Source organism: Carcharhinus amblyrhynchos, chromosome 17 (assembly GCF_965287045.1).
Source record: "Carcharhinus amblyrhynchos chromosome 17, sCarAmb.v2.hapA, whole genome shotgun sequence".
Lineage (NCBI taxonomy): Eukaryota > Metazoa > Chordata > Chondrichthyes > Carcharhiniformes > Carcharhinidae > Carcharhinus > Carcharhinus amblyrhynchos.
Genome location: NC_137340.1, coordinates 54,392,050 through 54,414,779, shown reverse-complemented (window position 1 = coordinate 54,414,779; position 22,730 = coordinate 54,392,050). Strand labels below are relative to the sequence as shown.

Here is a 22,730-nt window from a genome sequence, read left to right as displayed (position 1 = left end):
CTAGGGCAGGACTTATCCAGTTAATGGTAGGGTGCTGGGGAGAGTTACAGAGCAAAGAGATCTAGGGGTTCAAAGCTCCTTGAAAGTAGAGTCACAGGTGGACAGAGTAGTGACGAAAGCATTCAGCATGCTTGGTTTCATTGGTCAGAACATTGAATAGAGGAGTTGGGACATTTTATTGAAGTTGTACGAGACATTGGCAAGGCCACACTTGGAATGCTGTGTACAGTTCTCTGGTCACCCTATTATAGGAAAGATATTATTAATCTAGAAAGAGCGCAGATAAGATTTACTAGGATGTTACAGAGACTTGATGGTTTGAGTTATAAGGAGAGGCTGGATAGACTGGGACTTTTTTCTCTGGAGCGTAGGAGGCTGAGGGGTGATCTTATAGAAGTCTATAAAATAATGAGAGGCATAGATCAGCCAGATAGTCAATATCTTTTCCCAAAAGTAAGGGAGTCTAAAACTAGAGGGCATAGGTTTAAAGTGAGAGGGATATAGGCCAAATGCGGGCAATAGGGACTAGCTCAGAGGTTTAAAAAAAAGGGCATAATGGACAAGGGCCTATTTCCATGCTGTAAACTTCTATGACTATGTCTATGACTGTAAATTGGTTTTGATTCATGGGGCACTGGCACCAGCACTCGGAGAAGAGGGATACTGTACTGTTTGGATGGCTTTCACCTGAACTACATTAGGACTAGTGTCCTGGTGAGTTATATGACTAGGGTTGTAGCAAGAGTTTTTAACCAAAATAGTGGAGGGGTGAGTTCATGTGAGGGGAGATTTAGAAAGTTACCGAAAAAGGACATGGTGCAGGATACAATACAAATAATAATGACCAGCCTGTGACAGGAAGGGAAAAAGGTACAAATAAGAGTGCAGCAGCAAATAAGGTCAGAGTGAGAAAAATGGTAAAAATACAGAAAGAAAGTTTTTCTATCTGAATGCACATAGCATTCATAACAAGATGGCTGAATGGATGAACATAGAACATAGAACACTACAGCACAAACAGGCCCTTCGGCCCACGAGTTGCGCCAATCACATCAACACCTACCAACCTACAGACCTATCTATAACCCTCAATCTCATTAAACCCCATATACTCATCCAGAATTCTTTTAAAAGACCCCAGCGAGTTCGCCTCCACCACCACTGACGGCAGCCGATTCCATTCACTCACCACCCTCTGAGTGAAAAACTTACCCCTACACTGAGATCAGTGTAGGAGTGAAACATTATCATGGTTTGCAGGATCAAATTGTAGAATCAGTTTAGGTGGAGATAAGAAATAACAAAAGGAAGAAGTCACTGGTGGGAGTGATTGATAGACACCGCGATGGTAGTTACACTATAGGACAGAGTATAAATCAAAAAATAATGGGGACAATTACAGCAATAATCCTGAGACATGTTAAATCAAAGTAGCCAAAATTGGAGATGAGTTCATAGATTATAATTGGAACTGTTTCTTAGCACAGTACATTCTTGAACCAACCAGGGAACAGGCCATTTTAGCCTGGTAATTTTTAATGAGAAAGGATTAATTAGTGACCTCGTAGTAAATGAGTCTCAAAGTAAGAGTGATCATAATATGATAGAATTTCACATTCAATTTGAGGGTGAGAAATTTGGGTCTGAAACTAGTGTTTTAAATAAAGATAATTATTATCTTTAGGATAATAATTAATAATTTAGCATTATTATCAAAGGTGTGATGACAGAGTTGGCTTTAGTAGAATAGGAAAATAGATTAAATGTAAAATGGTAAAGAAGCTTAGCCATTTTGAAACCAGGTCTCTGTAATGGCTATCATACCATACCCATTTATTTCTGTTTGTCCTATCAATTCATTGTAATGAATGCTGCATGCATTCAGAAAGGGAGCTATTTCGTAACTTTCAACAAAGATGTATTCATTGAGGAAGAAATACTCCATGAGAAGGATGCACTATCTGTGGCTAACTAAGGAAGGTAAGGATGTCCACTTTAAAAGGAAGATTAGAAAAGCATAATATTATTACAATATGCAGAATGTTGCAGTGCAGAGGGATCTGAATGCTCTTGTACATGAATCCAAAGATGTGCAGGCTAGATGGATTGGTCGTGCTAAATTGCCCATTAGTGTCCAAAAATGTGTAGGTTAGGTGGATCATGCATAGAGATAGTGCAGAGTGGAGGGCCTGGGTGGGATGCTGTTTGGGAGTGTTGGTGCTGACTTGATGGGCCCAATGGCCTCTTTTTCTACACTGTTGTAGAGATTCTATTCTATGGAATCACAGAAAGTTATAATGCAGGTACAGCAAGTAATTAGGAAGGTAAATGGAATGTTGGGCTTTATTGCAAGGGGAATGAAGTGAAGTCTTAGAATCATCGAATCCCTGCAGTACAGAAAGAAGCCATTTGGCCCATCAAGGCTGCACCGATCACAATCTCACCCAGGCCCTATTTCCGTAACCCCATATATTTACCCTGCTAATCCCCTGATATTAGGGTCAATTTAGTATGGCCAATCAACCTAACCTGCACATCTTTGGACTGTGGGAGGAAAACAGAGCACCCGGAAGAAACCCACACAGGTATGGGGAGAGCATGCTAACTCCACGCAGTCACCCAAGGCTGGAATTGAACCCGGGTCCCTGGCACTGTGAGGCAGTCATGCTAACTACTGTGCCACCATGCCTTACTACAACTTTACATTTTTTGTCTTCATAGTTAACAGAGAAGGTTCACTAGGCTGATACCTGGGATGAAGGGTTGTCTTATGAAGATAGATTGAGCAGACTGTGCGTATACTCATTGGGATTTAGAAGAATGAGAGATGATCTTATTAAAACATGAGACACTGAGGAGGCTTGACAGTGTAGATGCTCAGAGGATTTTTTCTTTTGGGAATTTAAAACAAGGGGACACAGTTTAAAAGTAAGGGTTCTATCATTAAGGGTGAGGAGGAATTTCTTCCCACAGAGCATTGTGCCATTGAATGTATTCAAGGATTGTGTTAGATTTTTGACGACAGGTGAGTTGAGGGGTTAAGAGGAACAGGCAAGAAAGTTGAGTTAAGGGTGCAGTCAGAACAGCCATGATCCCATTGAATGGCAGAGCAGGCTTGATGGGCTGAATGGCCTACTGCTGTTCGTATTTCTCATGCTCTTCTGATCTGTTTAGTCTGTGTTGTAGAGGCCCATACCAAAGGATGGGCTGTTCGATTCCTGCTTTTTATTTTTCAATTTTCTGCTTTTTGTTTGCATCTGTTGCCAAAACCTTTTAGCCTGAGCCCACACAAAGAGTCTGGAGAGATAATCATTTTCTATTGATGGTGGTTTATAGCAAAGCTAGTGTCTGTAATGAGCAGTTTTGGCAAAGGTTGCAGAGGCAGATTGCATTGTAAATGGGATCGAGTTACAGTTTGTGAGTATGATTGGTCGATTAAAGTCTGGAACAGGGCATTCACCTGCACCACCTGCCGATCACTGTCTTGTTTCTGTGCTGTTGCCTGCAGGTTGCCTTCTGTGGGGTTCCTCTTCATAGGGGTAGCTTTGTTCAGTAAGTACAGGACAAGACTGCGTTTCTCCTGAACCCATAGCCAGAGCAGTAGAAATGAATTAAATTAGCAGTTTCCATCTGCTTAACTGGTTCAGTACAACCTAAAATACGTAAGGTTTACATCGAACCATGTAAAGTTAATAATGAGGTGTATACACCTCATTATAATACACAGGCCAGTACAGTTGGACATGGGTAAGAGTTGCATAATCTTGTACTGAAAGTGTGATAAGTCCGGTCCGAAGGAAAAGAAGTTTTGAGGTGGAGCAGTAAGAGAAAGTGACATTATCTGGACAGTGTGCTTGAGTGTGAATCCTGAGTAACTTGCTGCATCCTAGATCCTGGGTAACGGGCCGCAGTCTGGAATCAGACCCTGGATTACGGGCCACAGTCTGGGACCAGACGCTGGGTAACAGGCTGTACTCTGGGCCTAGACTCTGGGTAACAGGATGCACCCTGGGCCCAGACCCTGGTTAAGGGGCTGCAGTCTGGGCCTAGACCCTGGGTAAGGAGCTGCAGCCTGCGCCCAGACCCTGGGTAAGGAGCTGCAGCCTGGGCCCAGACCCTGGGTAAGGAGCTGCAGCCTGGGCCCAGACCCTGGGTAAGGAGCTGCAGCCTGGGCCCAGACCCTGGGTAAGGAGCTGCAGCCTGGGCCCAGACCCTGGGTAAGGAGCTGCAGCCTGGGCCCAGACCCTGGGTAAGGAGCTGCAGCCTGGGCCCAGACCCTGGGTAAGGAGCTGCAGCCTGGGCCCAGACCCTGGGTAAGGAGCTGCAGCCTGGGCCCAGACCCTGGGTAAGGAGCTGCAGCCTGGGCCCAGACCCTGGGTAAGGAGCTGCAGCCTGGGCCCAGACCCTGGGTAAGGAGCTGCAGCCTGGGCCCAGTCCCTGGGTAAGGAGCTGCAGCCTGGGCCCAGACCCTGGGTAAGGAGCTGCAGCCTGGGCCCAGACCCTGGGTAAGGAGCTGCAGCCTGGGCCCAGACCCTGGGTAAGGAGCTGCAGCCTGGGCCCAGACCCTGGGTAAGGAGCTGCAGCCTGGGCCCAGACCCTGGGTAAGGAGCTGCAGCCTGGGCCCAGACCCTGGGTAAGGAGCTGCAGCCTGGGCCCAGACCCTGGGTAAGGAGCTGCAGCCTGGGCCCAGACCCTGGGTAAGGAGCTGCAGTCTGGGCCCGGACCCTTTTCTGCACTGATTTTGGGGCAACAAGTATCTCCTTCACTGGTTTTGCTCTTGAGTGTGGGAAGATGGACTTGAGTAAAATGCAGAGAGAGACAGACAGACAGTGGGAAAGGAAGAGGGGGAGGGGTGGGTGCGGATAGACGGAGCATCTTTGATTGAAGAGTGAAGGAAATCCGTTAACTTCCAAATGGCGGGCTGGGTTTGGGCCTAACAATGTTGGTACTGTGGCAGATGCTGTCCCGCTAGGGATTGCTTTGTGTTTGTGTGACCTCTGGCAGTAATTCCATGCCACTGAGGTACCTCAAATAATGATGTCAAATGATTAGGTTACCGAAAATGTGAACAGCGGCAATAGGACGTGACATGTTCTAATGACTGCCAGAGAGACTGGCAGGGTCCTTGTACCTGCTGCTGATATAACCTTTGCCACTATAATAGCGCTGGTTCACAAAGCGCTACTGCACAAAAAAACCCTTTCCTGTTTGTCAAAAGCTGACTTAATTACGGTTTAAATTTTTTTCCCCTCTCTGTACAGAGATCAGTGGGCTATAAATAATTTGAGTAATCGAGAGTAATAGGGTTGAGGGGGAGGAGGAAAGAGTAGGTTTGGGGAGGAGGGGGGAGAAGAACTTTTCCTCTTTTGTATCCTGTGTCAGCGAGGGTCAAAGGTCAGGCGGCTTGCATATTCTATTAGGTCGAGTCGTAATCATTGGAACAAATGAGTTTACCCAACAGTGATTAAAATGCCAGTGAAGCTCAGAAAGGCTGAATGTGTTTGACAAGCTCCGCCGTGAACGATGTGACAGGCCTCTGAGCCTCTGCTTGTCAAATTGCTGCTGCTTTATGAAGATATTTTAAAATAAAATAAACTGGGTGGGTTGACATCAGTCAGTTATCCTGTAGGTTCGCAGTGGTACAAATTTTCTTTCTCTTTCCCTCTTTCTTGTGCTGCTCATCCCCTCCCACCTGAATTTTAATTGTCCTTTCTGCTTGCTTAAGTGTCGAGGCCCAGAGTTCAAGCAACTAATGCCAAGTGATGCAACATTCTTCTACAAATCACATCTGATCCTATGCTTAATTCTGCCTCTGTCCATTGCCACCCACAAGTATCATAGCTTCATGTCTAATCTTACTGATTCACTTATCATAGTGAAAATACAATCAGGGTCACAAACAATAGGATAGATGTTTAAAAAAAAACTTACATTTCCATAGCATCTTTGATGACCTCAACATGTCTGAAAGTGTTTTCTCAGTGAATGAAGTATTTCTGAAGTGTAGAGACTGTTGTTATGTAGCAAAACTCAGCAGCCAAGCTGTGCACAGCAAACTGCCACAAACAGCAACATGATGATGATCAGAGAGAATCTGTTTGAGTGATGTTGGTTCAGGGATAAAAGTTGGACTGATATGAGGAGAATGCTCCTGCTCCTCATTGGATTGGGATTGTTTGCATTCATATATTGGGGGTGATGGGATCTCAGTTCAACGCCTCATCTGAAAGGTCTTCCTCTGATGGTGCTGATTTTGGGTACAAGTCTGTGGAGCGGAACTCAAATCTGCAAGTTCCCCTCCAAGTCACACACCATTCTGACTTGGAACTATATTGCAGTTCCTTCACTGTGACTGGAGCTCCCTTCCTAAGAGCCCTGTGGATGTACCTATATCACATGGATTGCAGCGGTTTCAGAAGGCAGCTCACCACCATCTTCTCAAGGACAATTCGGAAAAGGCAATCAATGCTGGCCTGGCTGGTGACATCCACTTCCCATGAACAAATAAATTTTAAAGCATCACACACAACCTTTTAACTCAGCCTAGTTCTGTCATTCAACCCTAAGGCTGACACTTATCAATGAGGTAGTCATTTTAAATAATATCAAATTAGGATGTCTTAAAGCCATAGATTGCTGGAGAACAGGTTGAATGAGGGAGAGAGAGAGTTATAATCATTCTGAGAGAGAGCAAAGACCAGAGTTTTAATATTTACCTTCATTGTACAATTGCAATTTCTACCTTCTCTTATGGCACACTTACTGAGGCAGAGGGTAGCTGATCACACACTCCAGGTTGTCCTGGTCTCCCTGGAACTCTGCTGAGATATCAGGCCCTCTTATGTAACCAGAGAGAATGTGATTAGCTTAAAATGGATCAATTCAGCTGGCTTAATGGAATTCATTTTGTTTTCCTGTAACGACAGAGATTGAGATGTTCGCTGATCATCAGAGTTGATGGCAAACCATCATCTTGTATTCCCAAGACTGCCTCACAGAGCTGAAATTCATTCCATCACACTACTTGTTGGTTCAGCTCACTGCCTTAACAGTGTCTCACTCCAGTAGTGACCAGCTCTTTAAGTCTGACTCACTGTATCATGGTTAATGAACTTCAGAGCTCACATTCAGCCTACAGAAAATAAAATAAAATCCCCATGGTGAGTATGAAGACACCACGTGAGCCTGTAACAGCTCACAGTGGCTTTTGGCACTTTTCAGTAAACGAGTGACTACAAAAATTTTTGTTTAACAGGTACAGGAGAAAATTGTACTGAAAATGTCAGAAGCCTGAAGGCACTCTCCCTGTATAAAGGGGATAGCTGACAGATCTTGGTGTTTCACACTGACATCATTTATTTATGGTCTAACTGTGATGTGAGCCATGGCCATGAACCCTGATGAATAAACACAAACTCAATACAGTAAGACAGAGGGTGAACCAACAACAACTTGCATTTATGTAGCACATATGGTGTTTGTAGTTCATCCAGGACTGTCTGAGTGATGACCAGTCTGACAACACGGAGGTAGTGGAGAGGTAAAACTCACTGTGCATGTGGGATCTAACCTCATGTCTTTGTAATGTCACCAAGGGGCAGTGTGTAAATGAGGAAAATGGTGGTTCAAGGTAGATCCTAGGGCATCTCCAGATGTAACAGTACAGGGGCAGAAGAAGTAAACGCTGCAGACCCCCTGGCTGAAATTCAGGAGGTAAGGACGGAGCCAAGTGATGGCAGTCCCATTTAGTTAGGCACTAAAACATTAAGGATAACGGTCAACAGTGTCAAAAGATTCAGACAGTTAAAGGAGGAAGTGGAAAAATAAAGCACTGTCATCATAGTAATAGGATGCCAATTGTGACTTTGGGCTTTTCCAGTGCTGTGAACCTGATTCCAAATCATCATCTTGAGTTCTCTACAGAAAGACAGGTCTGATCCACAGCACCATGTTCTCCATCATGGTAGGTCCTAAATTAACCTCAACTGGAATAGTTCTCACCAATCTGATGCACACCAGCCATCCAGCCAACTGAGTTGACCAACCCTCAAAGGAGTCCAAGTTGCAGTGACAACATACACTTTTACTTGCATTTTGTAATCTGGAGCTGTGGATAATGAAGTAAAAGCTGCAATTTATTTCCACCACATGGCTGACCAGGAATCTCTCCCGCTCTTACCGCCTGCCATTGGTGACTGTTAGAAGGCTTTATAAATTGATAGCTATTTGGCCACATTATGAACGCATCTTCCTTGACCATCATGTCCTGCAATGTGACTTGCACCTCAGAGCTTCTGGCTCAAAGGCCACGCTACCCATTGTGCCACAGGACTCAAGCAGGGAGTTGCGGGAAAGATTGGCATGGATTTGGGAGGTGACAATACATTCAAGGTATTCGGAAAGGAAAATAAGTTTAGGGTGATTATTTCTGTGCCACGGGAGTTTTTTTCATCATGAGGGTAGATTTGTAATGGAGGTGTCAGTAGATGAGGAGCAGGAACCAGTCACAATGTTTTCTCCACTGTGTCCCAGATTGGAAATATGCTGGTCAACAGTTGAGAATGATGGTCTTAGTCTTAGGGAAAAAGGAGAATGTTGAAGGTGTATGGGGGTAAGGATTAATGAAGACATCTGGCTATGGAAAAATCAGGACAATCTGTTTAATTCACAGTGGATGGTTTTGGCAGAGGAAAGTGAGATCTGGTCAGGTTGATATCACATGATCCAGAAGGACATGCTGAAGAAACAATGACTGTTCATGATGATGCAGAGAACCTGATAAACAGTGACACTGGACAGTCACACGTTGAGTAAGTCATACTCTGATAAACTGTGACTGGACATTACTTGTGAACAACACTTACCTGGAATAAACAGGTGTCCAGGACAAAGCTGCCCGCTTGATTGCTACCTCTTCCACAAATGTTTATTCCCTCCACCACTGATGAACTGTGGCAGCAGTGTGTACAATCTACATGATAAATTGCAGAAACTCACCAAGGCTCTTACGGCAGCACCTTTCAAACCCACAACCACTACCATCTAGAAAGACAAGGGTAGAAGACACATGAGAACACCATTTGGAAGTTCTCCTTCTGGTCACTCACTATCCTATATCCCATGGAAATATATCACCAGTACTATATACATATAGGTCAAAATCCTGGAACCTCCTGTCTAACAGCACTGTGGATGTGCCTGCACTGTATGGACTGCAGTGGTTCAAAAAGGCAGTTCACCACCATCTTCTGAAGGATAATTAGGGATGGGCAATAAATGCTGGCCCTGCCAGTGTCGCCCACATCATATAAATGATTTTTTTTTAAAAACTCTGTACACTTGTGCAAAGTCATCCTAAACATAAACAACATAAACATAACTTTAGCCTGCTAATATGCCGGAAGCTGTCTGAGATTCCATGATATATGGAGCATATCCTTTTATTTGCCTATTTCAAAAGCTGATGACATACTTCAGGTACTCACTGATAGGCCACTATTTTTGAATTCGCATAGTGAAATCTACTGTATACCAATCAGGAAATGAAGCTAATAAACTGGACCACAGACATCTCTGTCCACAATCAAAGGGAGCATTCTTCTTTGATTGGAAATTGAATAGAAATGTGAACATTTCAGTCCTTTTCTTTTAAACTGAAATAAGGTTTTAAGATTGAAAAATAGCCTTTATCTCAGCCTCGAGGTGAGGGAAAGAAATGGAGAGAGAGGCATAAACCTTTGCACTGAAAGGTTGGGGTTGGGGAGGGCTCAGTGTTGGTGGTCTGCAGTCCAATTTTAGCGTGGCAGGTTTTGTGTGAATGGAAACTAAAAGCTATTAGTGTGTACGTGAGTGTAATGGTCCCCCAGGGGCAGAGTGAAAAGAGCTAGGTGGTGGGAACACAGCAGGTAGTAGCTGAGACAGGGGAGGGGGTCCTTTCAGGTGATCCACAGCCTGTGTGGGATTGTGCAAACTGCTCCACCCCTGCATTGTGTTGTGTAATAAATGATTCTGGACTCCAGAGTCCTACTGATGAACACAGTGTACCAACTGGAGAACAGTTAATTCCAATTCCCCCACCCCCATCCCCAGCTCTGCCCTTAACCATGAATCCACTTACTTGATTAGGGTTAACCCATTCCTTCATTGAATCTATGTGCTTGATCTGCGTTGACTTGTTTCAGTTTCTTTCTTCTCCCTATCGTTTGAGCTCTGACATGTACAGCTTATTTCAAAGTGCAGTTTGTTGTGTATTTTCTGGATTGCTATTTCTCCTTGCGCACACCCACAGCCGCAGGTAGTCCAGCTGGCTTGGAGCTCTTGGGCGCTGTGCCTTATTTGTGTTGAATTTGATGAACACTGCTATGCCATTGAAGGGGTCACAATTAGCCTCAGCACCTGGAGTTAGGAAATGGGAAATTTATCTTCTGCTCCTGATTGTCATTCACAGGCCTTTGCAGAAAGGTGTATATCTGTGTATAAACATGCATATGTGAGTGTGTATACTCATGTCTTTATGTTCTGATTAAAGGCACGTTAAAGCACCGGAAATCTGAAACTGCCTCCCTACAAAGCCAAGGGTCAGTTGAAACTTTCAAGACAGGTTAATATCCTTCCCCAACAAAACATTGTCCAAGATGTGGAGCAAAAGTGGCAAATGGGGTTGAGGTACAGACCAACCATGATCTAAGTGAATGCCGGAGCAGGTTCGAGGGGTTATGTAGAACAGCACTTGACGCCAAACATTAAAGGAGAGATGGGGATGCTGAGGTTCCTCCACTACTCCCTAACAAGAACAAAGACAGTGAAGAAATGTGCCTTGTTTTGATCCAACAGCACTTCTATTCTTTTAAAAATGTTTGTGTTTTTTTATTTCCAGTTCCGTCATGACAGGGACTGCTTGCTGTGGGCATCCCTCACCCTTACGGATCTGGGACCTTCAAAGGTAAGGAACTAAAGAATCCAATATCACAGACGATGGGAAATGTTGGACCCTGAGACCTTTTTGTTTCAGAAGTGCAAGAATTTGAAGCTTTGTAGCGCCTTTCACAACCTCCGGATGTTCTAAAGCACTTTACAACTAACTAGTTACTTTTGACGTGTAGTTTCTGTTGCAGTAGTTAATGTGGCACCCAATTTGTACTCAGCAAATTCCCACAAACAGCACTGTGACGATGAATGGATAATCAGTTTTTAGCGATATTGCAGCACTCCCTCAGCACTGTATCAGAAAGCCAGTGTAGATTTTGTGCACGTGTCTGGAGTGGGAATTGAACCTTAGACTTCTGTTGGAGGCAAGACTACTGCCTACTCAGCCAAAGCTGCCAACTTCAGGAAAGACTGGGGGAGGTGAGGAGAGTCACAATATTGAGAAAGTGGGCAAGATTGACTTGGAACAGATGTTACAGTGATTTTAGTGCAGAGAGGAAGAAGAACATGCAGGGAGCTTAGGAGGGAAAAGAATTGAAACCTCTGGGGTCACTAACCATAGCAGCACTGACTAAAGTGAAGAGACAAGAGTTGGAGGCTGTAGATAGGGAGGGTTTTCCTGTAACTATTTCAATGGAAGATGCCAGAAGGCTGTTGGCTATCCATATGAGGTAAGGCAACATTCTGAAGGTGGGAGCAGCTGTCTACTCATGGAGTGACTATAAAGCCAAAGGAAATGTATAGGCCAGTCTTCACTCTGTTGGATGGATAGCACAATGCAGCTGGGGAGCCTGAGTCTGTGTGAATAACAAAGCTGTATTAACCAGGATTAGCAACACGGATAGACAGGGTTTGAGTTTATCTCGTGAGGAGGCAACAGAAGATTAGCCTTGTCTAGTAGTTTAATTTCTCTTTTAACTGGTGATCACTCTTCATTTGACTGGCAGGTTGTGGAAGTGGTTTAATGTCAGACTTACTAAGAAGGGCAAGAGGCAACAGATCTATTTGTAAGAAGACAGGTGCCTAGTTTAGGCGTTTTCTGCAGCTGTCCAAAGGTTGTGACAGAGAATTATAGACTTTTTTCTTTTTCTCTGTTATTTTTACTCCCTGTGTGCTTTCTCTCTCTTGCTTTCTAGCCATAATTGATTTGTATCCCTCTCTCTCTCTTTCTCTGATTCTTTCTGTTTGGATGTGTGTGTAGTCTCTCTCCCGCTCTCTGTCTCCCTGATTCTTTCTCTATTTGGATGTGTGTGTGTTTGTCTGTCTGTCTCTCTCTCTCTGATTTTGTGTTTGGATGTGTGTGTTGTCTCTCTCTTGCTCTCTGGTACTGTCTTAATTGTCTCACCATTTTTATCTTCACTCTCGTACCTAGCTTTAGGTTGCACTAATAATTTCTTGCAAGCACTTTCTTTTCTCTTTCCTCTTTATTTTACCCTCTTTCATTCTTCACATTTCTGTTTCTTGCTTCTTTGCTGTATCTTGCTTCTTTCTCTTGTACTCTCTATTTCAACTTTATTCTCTCCTGAAGTGGTGAAAAAATTGATGAGGATAACGAGGAGTGAGACAGGGAAAGCTACAACTGCTAAATACTGGAATTTCAAAATACTCCTCTAACTTTGCTCAACCCGTTAGAAACAAGTCAGAGCAGTGTTTGTTTTAGATATGATCATACAAAATAGAGGCAGGAGTAGGGTACGTGGCCTCTCGAGCCTGTTCCTCCATTCAGTAAGATCATGGCTGACTGTCTACCTCAATTCCACTCTTCTGCTCTATCCCCATATCTCTTGATTCCTCATGTTCAAAAATCTATTGATACAAGTCTTGAATGTACTCATCGATTGAGCATCCACACCCCGCGAGAGTAGAAAATTGCAAGGATTCACAACCCTTTGATTGAAGAAATATTTCCTCATCTCAATCCTAAATAACTAACCCCTTGTTCTGATACTATGAGACCTGGTTCTAGACCCTCCAGCCAGCAGAAATAGTCTCTCGGCATCTATCCTGTTAAGCCCTGTTAGAATTTTATACAATTCAGTGACCTCGCTTCTCATTTTTTGAACTCCGGACAACTTTTTAATGTAATGCTTCATTTATTCACCTCGTATATTTGTTGTGGCAAATGAATGGCAGTGAGAAATTCAAACAGGCGCCTCCATCACCAGCTGCTGCTATAATGTAAAAATACTCAATTACAGTCTACCTGCTGCAACATTCCTCTGTTTGTTGGCTTATATATGCTGTATTAACTTGCAGTGGGGCGCACTCGAACACTCCTGGGGAAATAAAACAATTCTTAATTACTTGCATCTAGTCTGAATCCCAGTTTAATCAGGTTAATTGAAAACAGTTTCTGATCAAATCAGGGATGTCAGATGATTTTTGCAATTGGATCAATAAGAGTGAGTTACATGCTGGCTGAATTTGAATTGTGGGTTATGGGTGGTTTATATATAGAATAATGGGTATCTGGGAGTGAGACACAGGCTGGAATGTAATCGAGAGGTTTGGTTTATATATAGAATAATAGGTACCTAGAAGGAGTGAGTTACAGGCTGAGAATCTAATCGAGTGGTTTGATGGTTTATATATAGAATTATGGATACTCTAGTTACAGGTTGTTGCACTGCATGATTTGGTCAGTGAAGATAATGTAAAAATCTGAAAGTTGATTTATCTTTTTTGCCTTGTTGGTGGGGACCAGATGGGCTGCTGTAAAACAGATGTTTTGCTTTTATCCTTTCATCTTCTGTGTGTATAATCATGCATGTTTTGTGAAAGTACAAAGTAGCCCTGGTACAGGTTTACCTTTTTGAGCCATTGTGATGGCATATGTGTCAGTGTGTGTTTTCTTCCACACATAGGGGTCACTTTGGCCTTCCCCTTTTGTATCTCCCATTATCTGAAACTTTTCTCTGCTTGTCGTGCTATTGAAGCTCATGCCTAGACTTGTGGTGCAGGTTCCCACCATTCAGAACTGTCTGTCAGGTGCTTGTGGATGGGAGAGCCCTTTGATGTAAGCTGGTGATGTCAGTACCAAGCAATGCTAACAGGAAGAAAGTTTGCCTCACATTGTGCACTAAAAGGCGCTACCTGTAGCCATCCTAAAGTTGGGGTGAGATGATCGGCTTTACTTCTCCCCCACCACTATTTGTGCCAAAAGTGCTGGGCTTCGCCAAAAACCAAGTTTATTCACATCATCCAACTACACCTTATCCATGCTAAAACCTAGACAGTGAGTGTTGACAAGCAATAGAGACAACCTGTCCCTGACCATGTCTCTCTCTCTCTCTCTCTCACACACACACTCACACACACACACACACGCACAAATGCATACATGCACACACTAACAGATGCACATGCGCACAAACACACGTACATTCATTCTCTTTCTGACATTTGAATTGATGCTGGTTCATGTAGCTGAGATCAGCTTCCCGAGCACAGACTGGGTCCACATTTGGGAATTCCTGTTCTGTTTGCTTTGCTGATTCACAGAGTGCTGCTATGTGATCAAATAGGTAGTTTTTAAGTATAAATTGCATTGTAGGAACTGTTTGAAAATATTTTAAAGTTAATAAATGCATCCTTCAGCTAATGCCACCATGCTGTGTAGCTAGCATAATGGAAACTTGGAAGTGAGTTGTAAGCTGGAATATATTTTAGGGGTTCAGCTAGTCTACATATAGAATAACAGGCACCCTGGAGTGAGTTATGGGTTGGAATTTGTTTGAGGAGTTTGGACATAGGATAATGGATGCCAGGAATGAACTATAGACATTGTGGGGTTGGGGGTGGAGGTTGTTTTCTTTATTTGGCGCTGCAGTTTGAACTGTAGCATGTGGCATGACTGTGATTCCTTGAAGTAGCATGGGCTCTGAGGTGGGATCTTTTGATGTGATTTTTGCCCTCATCTTTGGTAAGCAATTCTGTAATTTTTTTTCTTCACCAAACTGGAAGTTTTGCCTTCCCTTTATCTTTGAACCCTTTGCAGAGATGAGATGAGAAACCACATCAAAGGAGGGATCCTGTTAAATGACTGAAAAAATTCGGAAGTTTGCAAATCCTCCTGGCTAGAAACCAAGGTTCAGGTGGTGCTGGGTGCAGCAATCTATTACAAAACTGACCTTTCACACCCACTGCCTGGACTCCAGTTCAATTCAAACTGATGAAGTGATAATCTCCTCTCACTGCTGGCTGCACGAGTGTAAAAGGGAAGGTGCTCAGGGCAGTCTTACTAAAAGCTAGCATGCAGGTGCAACAATCAATAACGAAGGTAAATGATCTGTTGGCCTTCATCATAAGGGGATTTGAGTACAGAAGTAAAGATGCCTTAATGCAATTGTGTAGAGCCTTGGTGAGACCGCACCTGGAGTATTGTGTACAGTTTTGGTCTCCTTATCTAAGGAAGGATATACTTGCCATTGAGAAGTGCAGCAGAGGTTCACCAGACTAATCCCTGGCATGTCGGGATTGTTTTATGAGGAGAGATTGAGGAGACTGGGTGTATGTTCTCTAGAATTTTGAAGAATGAAAGGTGATCTCATTGAAACTTAGAAAATTCTTACTGGGCATGACAAAATGGCTAGGATGTTTCCCTTATTTGCTGAGTCAAGAACCTCAGGATCTAGGGTAGGCCATTTGAGGCTGAGATGAGGGGATCTTCTTCACTCAGAATGTGGTGAATCTTTGGAATTCCCTGACCCAGAAGGTGGTGGAAGCTCAATCATTGACCATGTTCAAGACAGAAATCAATACATTTCTGGAAATGAATGATATTAAAGGATATGGAGTTGGCACCGAAAAGTGGCTTGATGTAGATGATCAGCTATTAATTAAATGGTAGAGCAGTTCAATGGGCTGAATAGCTTACACTTGTTCCAATGTGTCAACCCAGTTCCTGATTGGCACCATCCCATAGCTTTATCCTTTACCTAACCCCCGTGCTATACCTGCCCTTTGGGTGCTTGATGGAAGAATGTAGAGGGAGTTTTACTCTGTATCTGTCATTTTACTCTCTCATTGAAAACTCTGCTGCCCATGTCCTAACAATCCCTCTTAGCCATCTCCCCTGTGCTTGTTGACATAAGAACATAAGAAATAGGAGCAGGAGTAGGCCATCTAGCCCTTCGAGCCTGCCCCGCCATTCAATAAGATCATGGCTGATCTGTCGTGGCTCAGTTCCACATTCCCGCCCTCTCCCCATAACCCTTAATCCCCTCTCTTATCAAAAACCCATCAACCCGCGTCTTAAAAATATTTAGCGAGGTAGCCTCCACCACTTCAACGGACAGAGAATTCCAGAGATTCACCACCCTTTGAGTGAAGAAGTTCCTCCTCAACTCCGTTCTAAACCGCCCCCCCTTTATCTTGAGGCTGTGCCCCCTAGTCCTATTATCCTTTCTGAGTGGGAAGAGTTTCTCCACCTCTATCCTATCCATCCCATTCATCATCTTATACGTCTCAATGAGATCTCCCCTCATTCTTCTAAACTCTAACGAGTACAAGCCCAGTTTATTCAGTCTCTCCTCATAGCTCAACCCCCTCAACTCCGGCATCAGCCTAGTAAACCTCCTCTGCATTCCCTCCAAGGCCAAAGTATCCTTGCGTAAGTACGGCACCCTACATTGATTTTCATTTAAACAAATCTCTTGATGATCTCACATTTCCCTTTGCTTTAGTTTGTTCCAGACCCTCAACCCTTTGAGATATTTGCACATCACCAATTCTGACCTCTTGTCCATTCCTGATTTTAATTACTCACTATTGGTGACCGTATCTTCGACTGCCAGGGTCCAAAGCCCTGAAATTTCCTCCCTAAATCTTTCCACCTTTTCTATATCCTTTTCATTACTTATGACACTTTTTAAAGCCTATCTGCTTCATCAAGCTTATAACCACCTTCGAATATGTTTCAGTGCTAAATTTGATTTGATAATGCGGTAAAAGCTCCTTGATGTTTACAAGTGTCAAATAAATTAACGTAAGTTGTTATTGTTGCATGCAACCTGTGCTGTTCCTGAGAATGCGTGCACTCTATTTTAACCCATGTTACTCCTGAATTAAGAAAACCTGTTGACTTGCTAAATATTCTATTCCCTGCAGCTAAGTGGCTGGAATTAATCTATAAATAGTGCAAATAAAAATTTAGTCATCTTAAATTCTGAACAGTTTGAAAAATAAGGATTGTAAATATATGAAAGTATTCCACATACGCACAAAACTTGTATCATTCTTAAAGTAAGTGTGTTGACCGAGTTACACTGAGTTTACTGAGTGTTGACTTACTTTAAAGTCCTAAAGTAAGTGTGTTGACTGTCAAGCATTGTTTGGAACATCGAGTTCATTGTAACACTGGGATAAAAATAAAAAATGCTGGGAATACTTAGCCGGTCGAGCAGCATCTGTAGGAGAGAAATAGAATTAATGTTTCTGGGCTGGTGACTAGCTGACCTGTGTATGAGTCACCATTTCATCTGAGTATTTATGATACAGTGAAAGAAAAAAAGACTGAATTTCCATAGCAGCTTTGACAATCTCAGGATGTCTCACAGAATTTTACAGTGAAGTGTTTTTTGAAGTCACTGCTGTATTGGAGAAAACATGACAGCTAATGTTTGCACAACAAGATCCCACAAACTGTAATGTGCTAATAACTAGATAATCTGTTTTAGTGATGATTGAGGAATTAATATCAGCCCGTGGACACTGGGGAGAACTCCTCTGTTCTTCAAAAGTTATGAAATCTTTTACGCCCACCTGAGAGGGCACATAGGGCTTTGGTTCATTGTCTCACCTGAAAGACAGCACCTCCAGCACAGGGGTGAAAGTGCTATCTGCCGAGTCTCAGCTAACACCAGTTAAAATATTGTATTTTGATCAATAAAAGGAATATAACAATAGTGTCTGTAAAGTGTGTAGAAATACATGAGGTTGTGCGAGTCTAACTTCAAAAGCCAGCTGGGGCCTGAGTGGACAAGGTGTGCGTTTGTTGAAAGTTTTTCTTTGATGTCTACAGGTTCTTTGATGCATTTTTGTTCTATTTTTGTAACTGTTGATTTCTTCACACTTAGTGAAGAATAAGGAGAATTTTCTTTTTGTTTTACACCCTATAATGTGTTACTGCTTGTTTTACTTTCTTTTGTTAGTTTGGCATCTATTTTCTCCCATCATCCCTTGCCTACTAAGGTGAACTCCTTGGTGAGCTATTGTTGACATGGAGCAGGATCCATGAGAAATTCTGACTGTTGGGGTTATTTGGGTCAAAGCCATGCTCTGCAGCCAAATTGAATTTCTGTTCCTCTGAAAGGCTCAGAATGGTGATGTTAACTGAAAATTTCAAAACTTGTCTTGGGTAAGGAATGAAATAATGGAAGTTGGATAAATGGAGTTCAGTTACAAATCAACAGCAATCTAGTTAAATGACAGGGCAAGAAAGAAAGATGTAAGAACATTAGGAAGAAGAGTAGGAGTAGACCACCCAGCCCATTGAACCTGTTGTGTCATTCAATCCAATCATGGCTGATCTTGGTATTCAACTCCATTTCCTTCTTTCCCTTCCCCCCGCCATATCTCTTACTTCCCTGCAAGACCACAAATCTGTTTATCCCAGCTTTAAATGTACTCAACAATTGAACACCCACAATCCTCTGGGGTAGTGAATTCCAAAGATTCACAACTGTTTGAATGAATGATTTTTTTTCGCACCTTAGTCCTAAATAATTGACCCCTTAATCTGAGACTGTGCTCCTTTGTTTCAGCCCCTTCAGAAGATTGTAGGTTTCAACGAGATCAACTCTCATTTTTTTCTAAACTCCAGATAATATAAGCCCAGTTTACCCAACCTCTCATTATAGGACAAACCCGTCATCCCAGGGACTAATTGAATCTTCACTGTACGCCTCCAATACAAGTATATCCTTCCTTAGATGTTGAGACCAAAACTGCACACAGTACACCAGATGTGGTCTCACCAAGACCCTCTGCTAGTAAGACTTCTTATTCCTCTACGCTAATCCCCTTGCAATGAAGACCAACATGCCATTTTTCTTCCAAATTGCTTATTGACACTGCATGCTAACACTGTGTTTCTTGTATGAGCACACCTGAGTTTCATTGAATATAACACTTACCAGTTTCTCACCCTTTAAAAATGTGTTTTTATTCTTACAACCAAAGTGAATGACTTCAAACTTCCCTATATTATGTTTCATCTGTCGTATGGTTTCCCGCTCACTTAACCTCATCTCATTGCAGCCTCCTCTCCACAGCTACCTTTCCACCTAGTTTGGTATCATCAGCAAACTTAGATACATTACTGTTCTTCTCTTCATCTGAGTCATTAATATAGAATGTAAATAGCTAAGGCCCAGCAATCATCCTTTTGATACTCCACTATTCACTGCCTGCCAACTTGAAAAATCTCCATTTATACCCACTCTCTGCTCGCTATCCATTAACCAATTGTTTTCAACTAACATACCCCAACTCTGTAAGCCCTTATCTAACCTGTTAACTTTTTGTGTGGCAATATTATCAATTTTTTTTGGAAATCCAGGAATATCACAGCTACTTGTTCCCCTTTACCTACCTTATATGCTACATTCTCAATAAGCTCTAATAAATTTATAAAACAGGATTTCCCTTTGGTAAAACCATGCTGACTTGCTGTAATCACACATTGCTTTTCTAAGTACATTGTTAAGACTCTCTTAATAATAAATTCCACCAACTGATGTTAGACTGACTGGCCTGTAATTGACTGTTTTCTTGCTCCCTCCTTTCTTGAAAATTGTTTTAACATTTGCCAACTTCCAGTTGAGTGGGACCATTCCTGAATTCAAGGATTTCTGAAAAATCATAACTGGCACATCCATTATCTTTGCAGCCATCTCTTTTAGAATAGAAACAAGGAGGTAGGACATCAGGTCTTGGGGATTTGTTGGATCTTAGTCACTTATGTTTTTCCAATATTCTATCTCAGCTGATTTTAATTTCCCTAATTTCCTCACTTTTTAGCCCTTAGGTTATCACTTATTTCTAGTATGTCTTCCACGGTGAAGATGGTCAGGGTACCAGATTAAAAACCCCAAGGTATATTGTGGAGCCAGAATAGACCCCAACAATTTTTCTATTTTGGCACTAATGTGAGGATAGAATGTTTCACTCCAAGTGTGATTCTGCTGACAAACCAGGGAATTTTTATCAAAAATTTTGTTTAACATCACAGTGTAACTATAACAAATGAATTAGCTTAACTTTTAACAATTGAACAATACTTAAACATGACAAAGCACAATTCTTAACTGCTAACCTATCACTATGAGTTCCAATCAAGCAATATTTCTCTTGTAGATTTAAACCCTTCTTTAAAATTAGTTAGCAAAACCCAGGCATACTTGCTTTGAATTAATGTTATCAAGCTTGGAGTTTTCAGAAAGCCTTTGGAGAGAGACAGAAAGACATTGTTTTTTTCTGGCAGCCCAGGCAGCAACTGCTCTTAGTTTAAAGTGGAAATGAAACTGTGTTTTTCCTGCAAGCTTATATCCTCCCATTAATCACATTACTCTGTCGCTGTTAGTCAACCTACTGAAACCTCACATGACGCTGCATACCTAGTCTAAAGTCCCAACAGAATCTAAATAAAAAAAGGCCCATAAAGTAACACATTCCTAGCTAAAATCAGTTATTATCCTGCATTTTTAGCACCTGCTACATGTTTACCAGACAAATCGACTCCTGTAACTAGACATTGCCTCTTGAAGCAACCGCACCTTAAACATAAAATATATAAAAATAGTACAGTATCATCGCAAGGCAGACACAAAATATTGTTCAATTCCTCTGCTGTTTCATTTACTTGACTCCTTTATGATGTCCCAAAGCACATTACAGACTATTTTGAATTCATTTACTGGACAAGGATACTGTAAGCTAGGCCAGTATTTATTGTCCATTCCTAATGCCCATGAAGAGATAGTGGTGAGCTGCCGTCTTGACCAGCTGCAGTCCCTGTGGTGTAGGTGTACCCACAGTGCTGTTGGGATTGCTTTTGAAGAATAGTTATACTTGTACAAAACAGAACAGCCAATGTATGTGAAATGAACAAACAAGGTGAAAATTACTTTTTGATAATGTTGGTTGAGGTGATATATCTTGGCCGTAGACACCATCAACTTGATGGACTGAGTGGTTACCTCCTTGTCCACATTGCTGAGTCCTCAGATCTGCCGTGGTGATGAGCACAAGCTCCAGTTCCTGTCGTTGGCAGTGATTATATGCTTGGAGCTATGGTCAATCTTGCATGCACTTATCAGTAGGCCGGTGAACTGCGACTAGCCCCAACCATCCACTCATTCCACTGCACGCCAACTTAGTGCACTTAACAATGCTGTTTTGCTGTCCTGCACGTAGCAAATGGCCCCCATGATTCATGTTTTAATCCTTGCCTTTTCTGCAGTTTCCCATCTTTTCTTTCACTTGTATGCTCTCTCTTGCTCTCTATGACTGACACGCTATCACTCATATGCTCTCTGTCACACTTGCGCTGTCCCCTACCACACACCAGCAAATTCTCTGGGATTCTCATAGAAAAGGGGGGCAGAAATATTATTGGACAATGGAACCCTTCACCAGGGGTGCTCAGGAAATTTTCCATATTGCCATTACCTTGTCTCTCTGTTATATACTTTCTATCTGTGTTGCTCTCTCTCTCTACCCCTCCATCCTCTGAAACTCCCATTCACCCACTTTCTTTTTCCTTTTGTGCTGTCTATTTATCAACTTTCCTGGGTTTTCTCAACTCTGACATTTCACTTTTTCTGAAGTTCTTTCTCCTCGCATTCTCCTGGAACCCTGTGTATTCCTTAAATGTTTCCCTTTTTAAGATTTAAAAATGATAGCACTCTGACGTTGCTGTATTTGATGATGACGTAGTGAAATGGTTACTTCACTGCCCTCTCCATCCCAAATTTAAAGAGTTGTTCTTCATTCCTCTGTCCCTTTAAAAACTTCCTGCTAAAACTGGCTAGCATTACCACAGTGATGAGACCAGAGCTGTGTTGCTATGCAGCCAAGTATGAAAGGCAGGCAGCAATGAAAAGACTACCCACTGCCTTATTGCACCTTTAGCATGCCTCAGCTTCCACCAACCCTGCTGCATTGTGTGTTCATGAAGGGGTTTGGGAGTGGGGTGGGGGGGTTGGAGGGGGGGTGGGGGGTGGGGAGTAAGAGAGAGCTGGAGGGTCTCCTTGCAGAGAGAGAGTGTTGGGGGAGGCGGCTTCAGCTTTGGCGGTGGGTGGCCTGATGGAAGGCAGGCTGTATTGTCCTTTGGCACATTACAGCCACTGGTAGAAACAGATGGTCAATAAGGAGAGGGTACAGTGCCATCTCTGTTTGTTTTTGTGAGCGTGAAAGGGGTTGCGGGTCGCTGTCTTTGCTCTGTGCCTGCCCCAGTTGCAGGGGGTGGCTGTTTCTCATAGCTGTGTGACATGACCGTTTACACACACAAACTTAACCTTTACAAGAGGGGTTAAAATAAAAGAGAGAGAAAAGAAACAGCAGTACCCAGTGGCTCTGCGGAGGGGAGAAGTGGAATCTGGGCCTTGAAAAGAAAGGTATTGCTCTTTGCTGAATGTAAAGGCTGTGCAGCTAAAAGGAATCCTGATACGCTACAGGCGAGTTCAGTCAAGTGAATATTTTCCTAAATGAAAAGAGATTGAAATTCCCCCTCCTCCATCTTTACTTGCCTTTTTCTTGTGCTCACTCCCGTTAATTAAATAACTTTAGTTTTAAGCTTTATT

At 42.7% G+C, this 22,730-nt stretch overlaps 1 protein-coding gene across 2 annotated transcripts in view; it reads left to right on the top strand.

The window, feature by feature from the left end:
* fbxw4 (F-box and WD repeat domain containing 4) overlaps positions 1-22,730 on the top strand; it is a 145,819-nt gene that overhangs the window by 82,550 nt on the left and 40,539 nt on the right. For both annotated transcript variants that reach the window (XM_080205986.1, XM_080205985.1), the window contains exon 6: positions 10,877-10,942. In XM_080205986.1, coding sequence (XP_080062112.1) covers positions 10,877-10,942 — 66 coding nt within the window. The remainder of the gene's footprint in view (positions 1-10,876; positions 10,943-22,730) is intronic.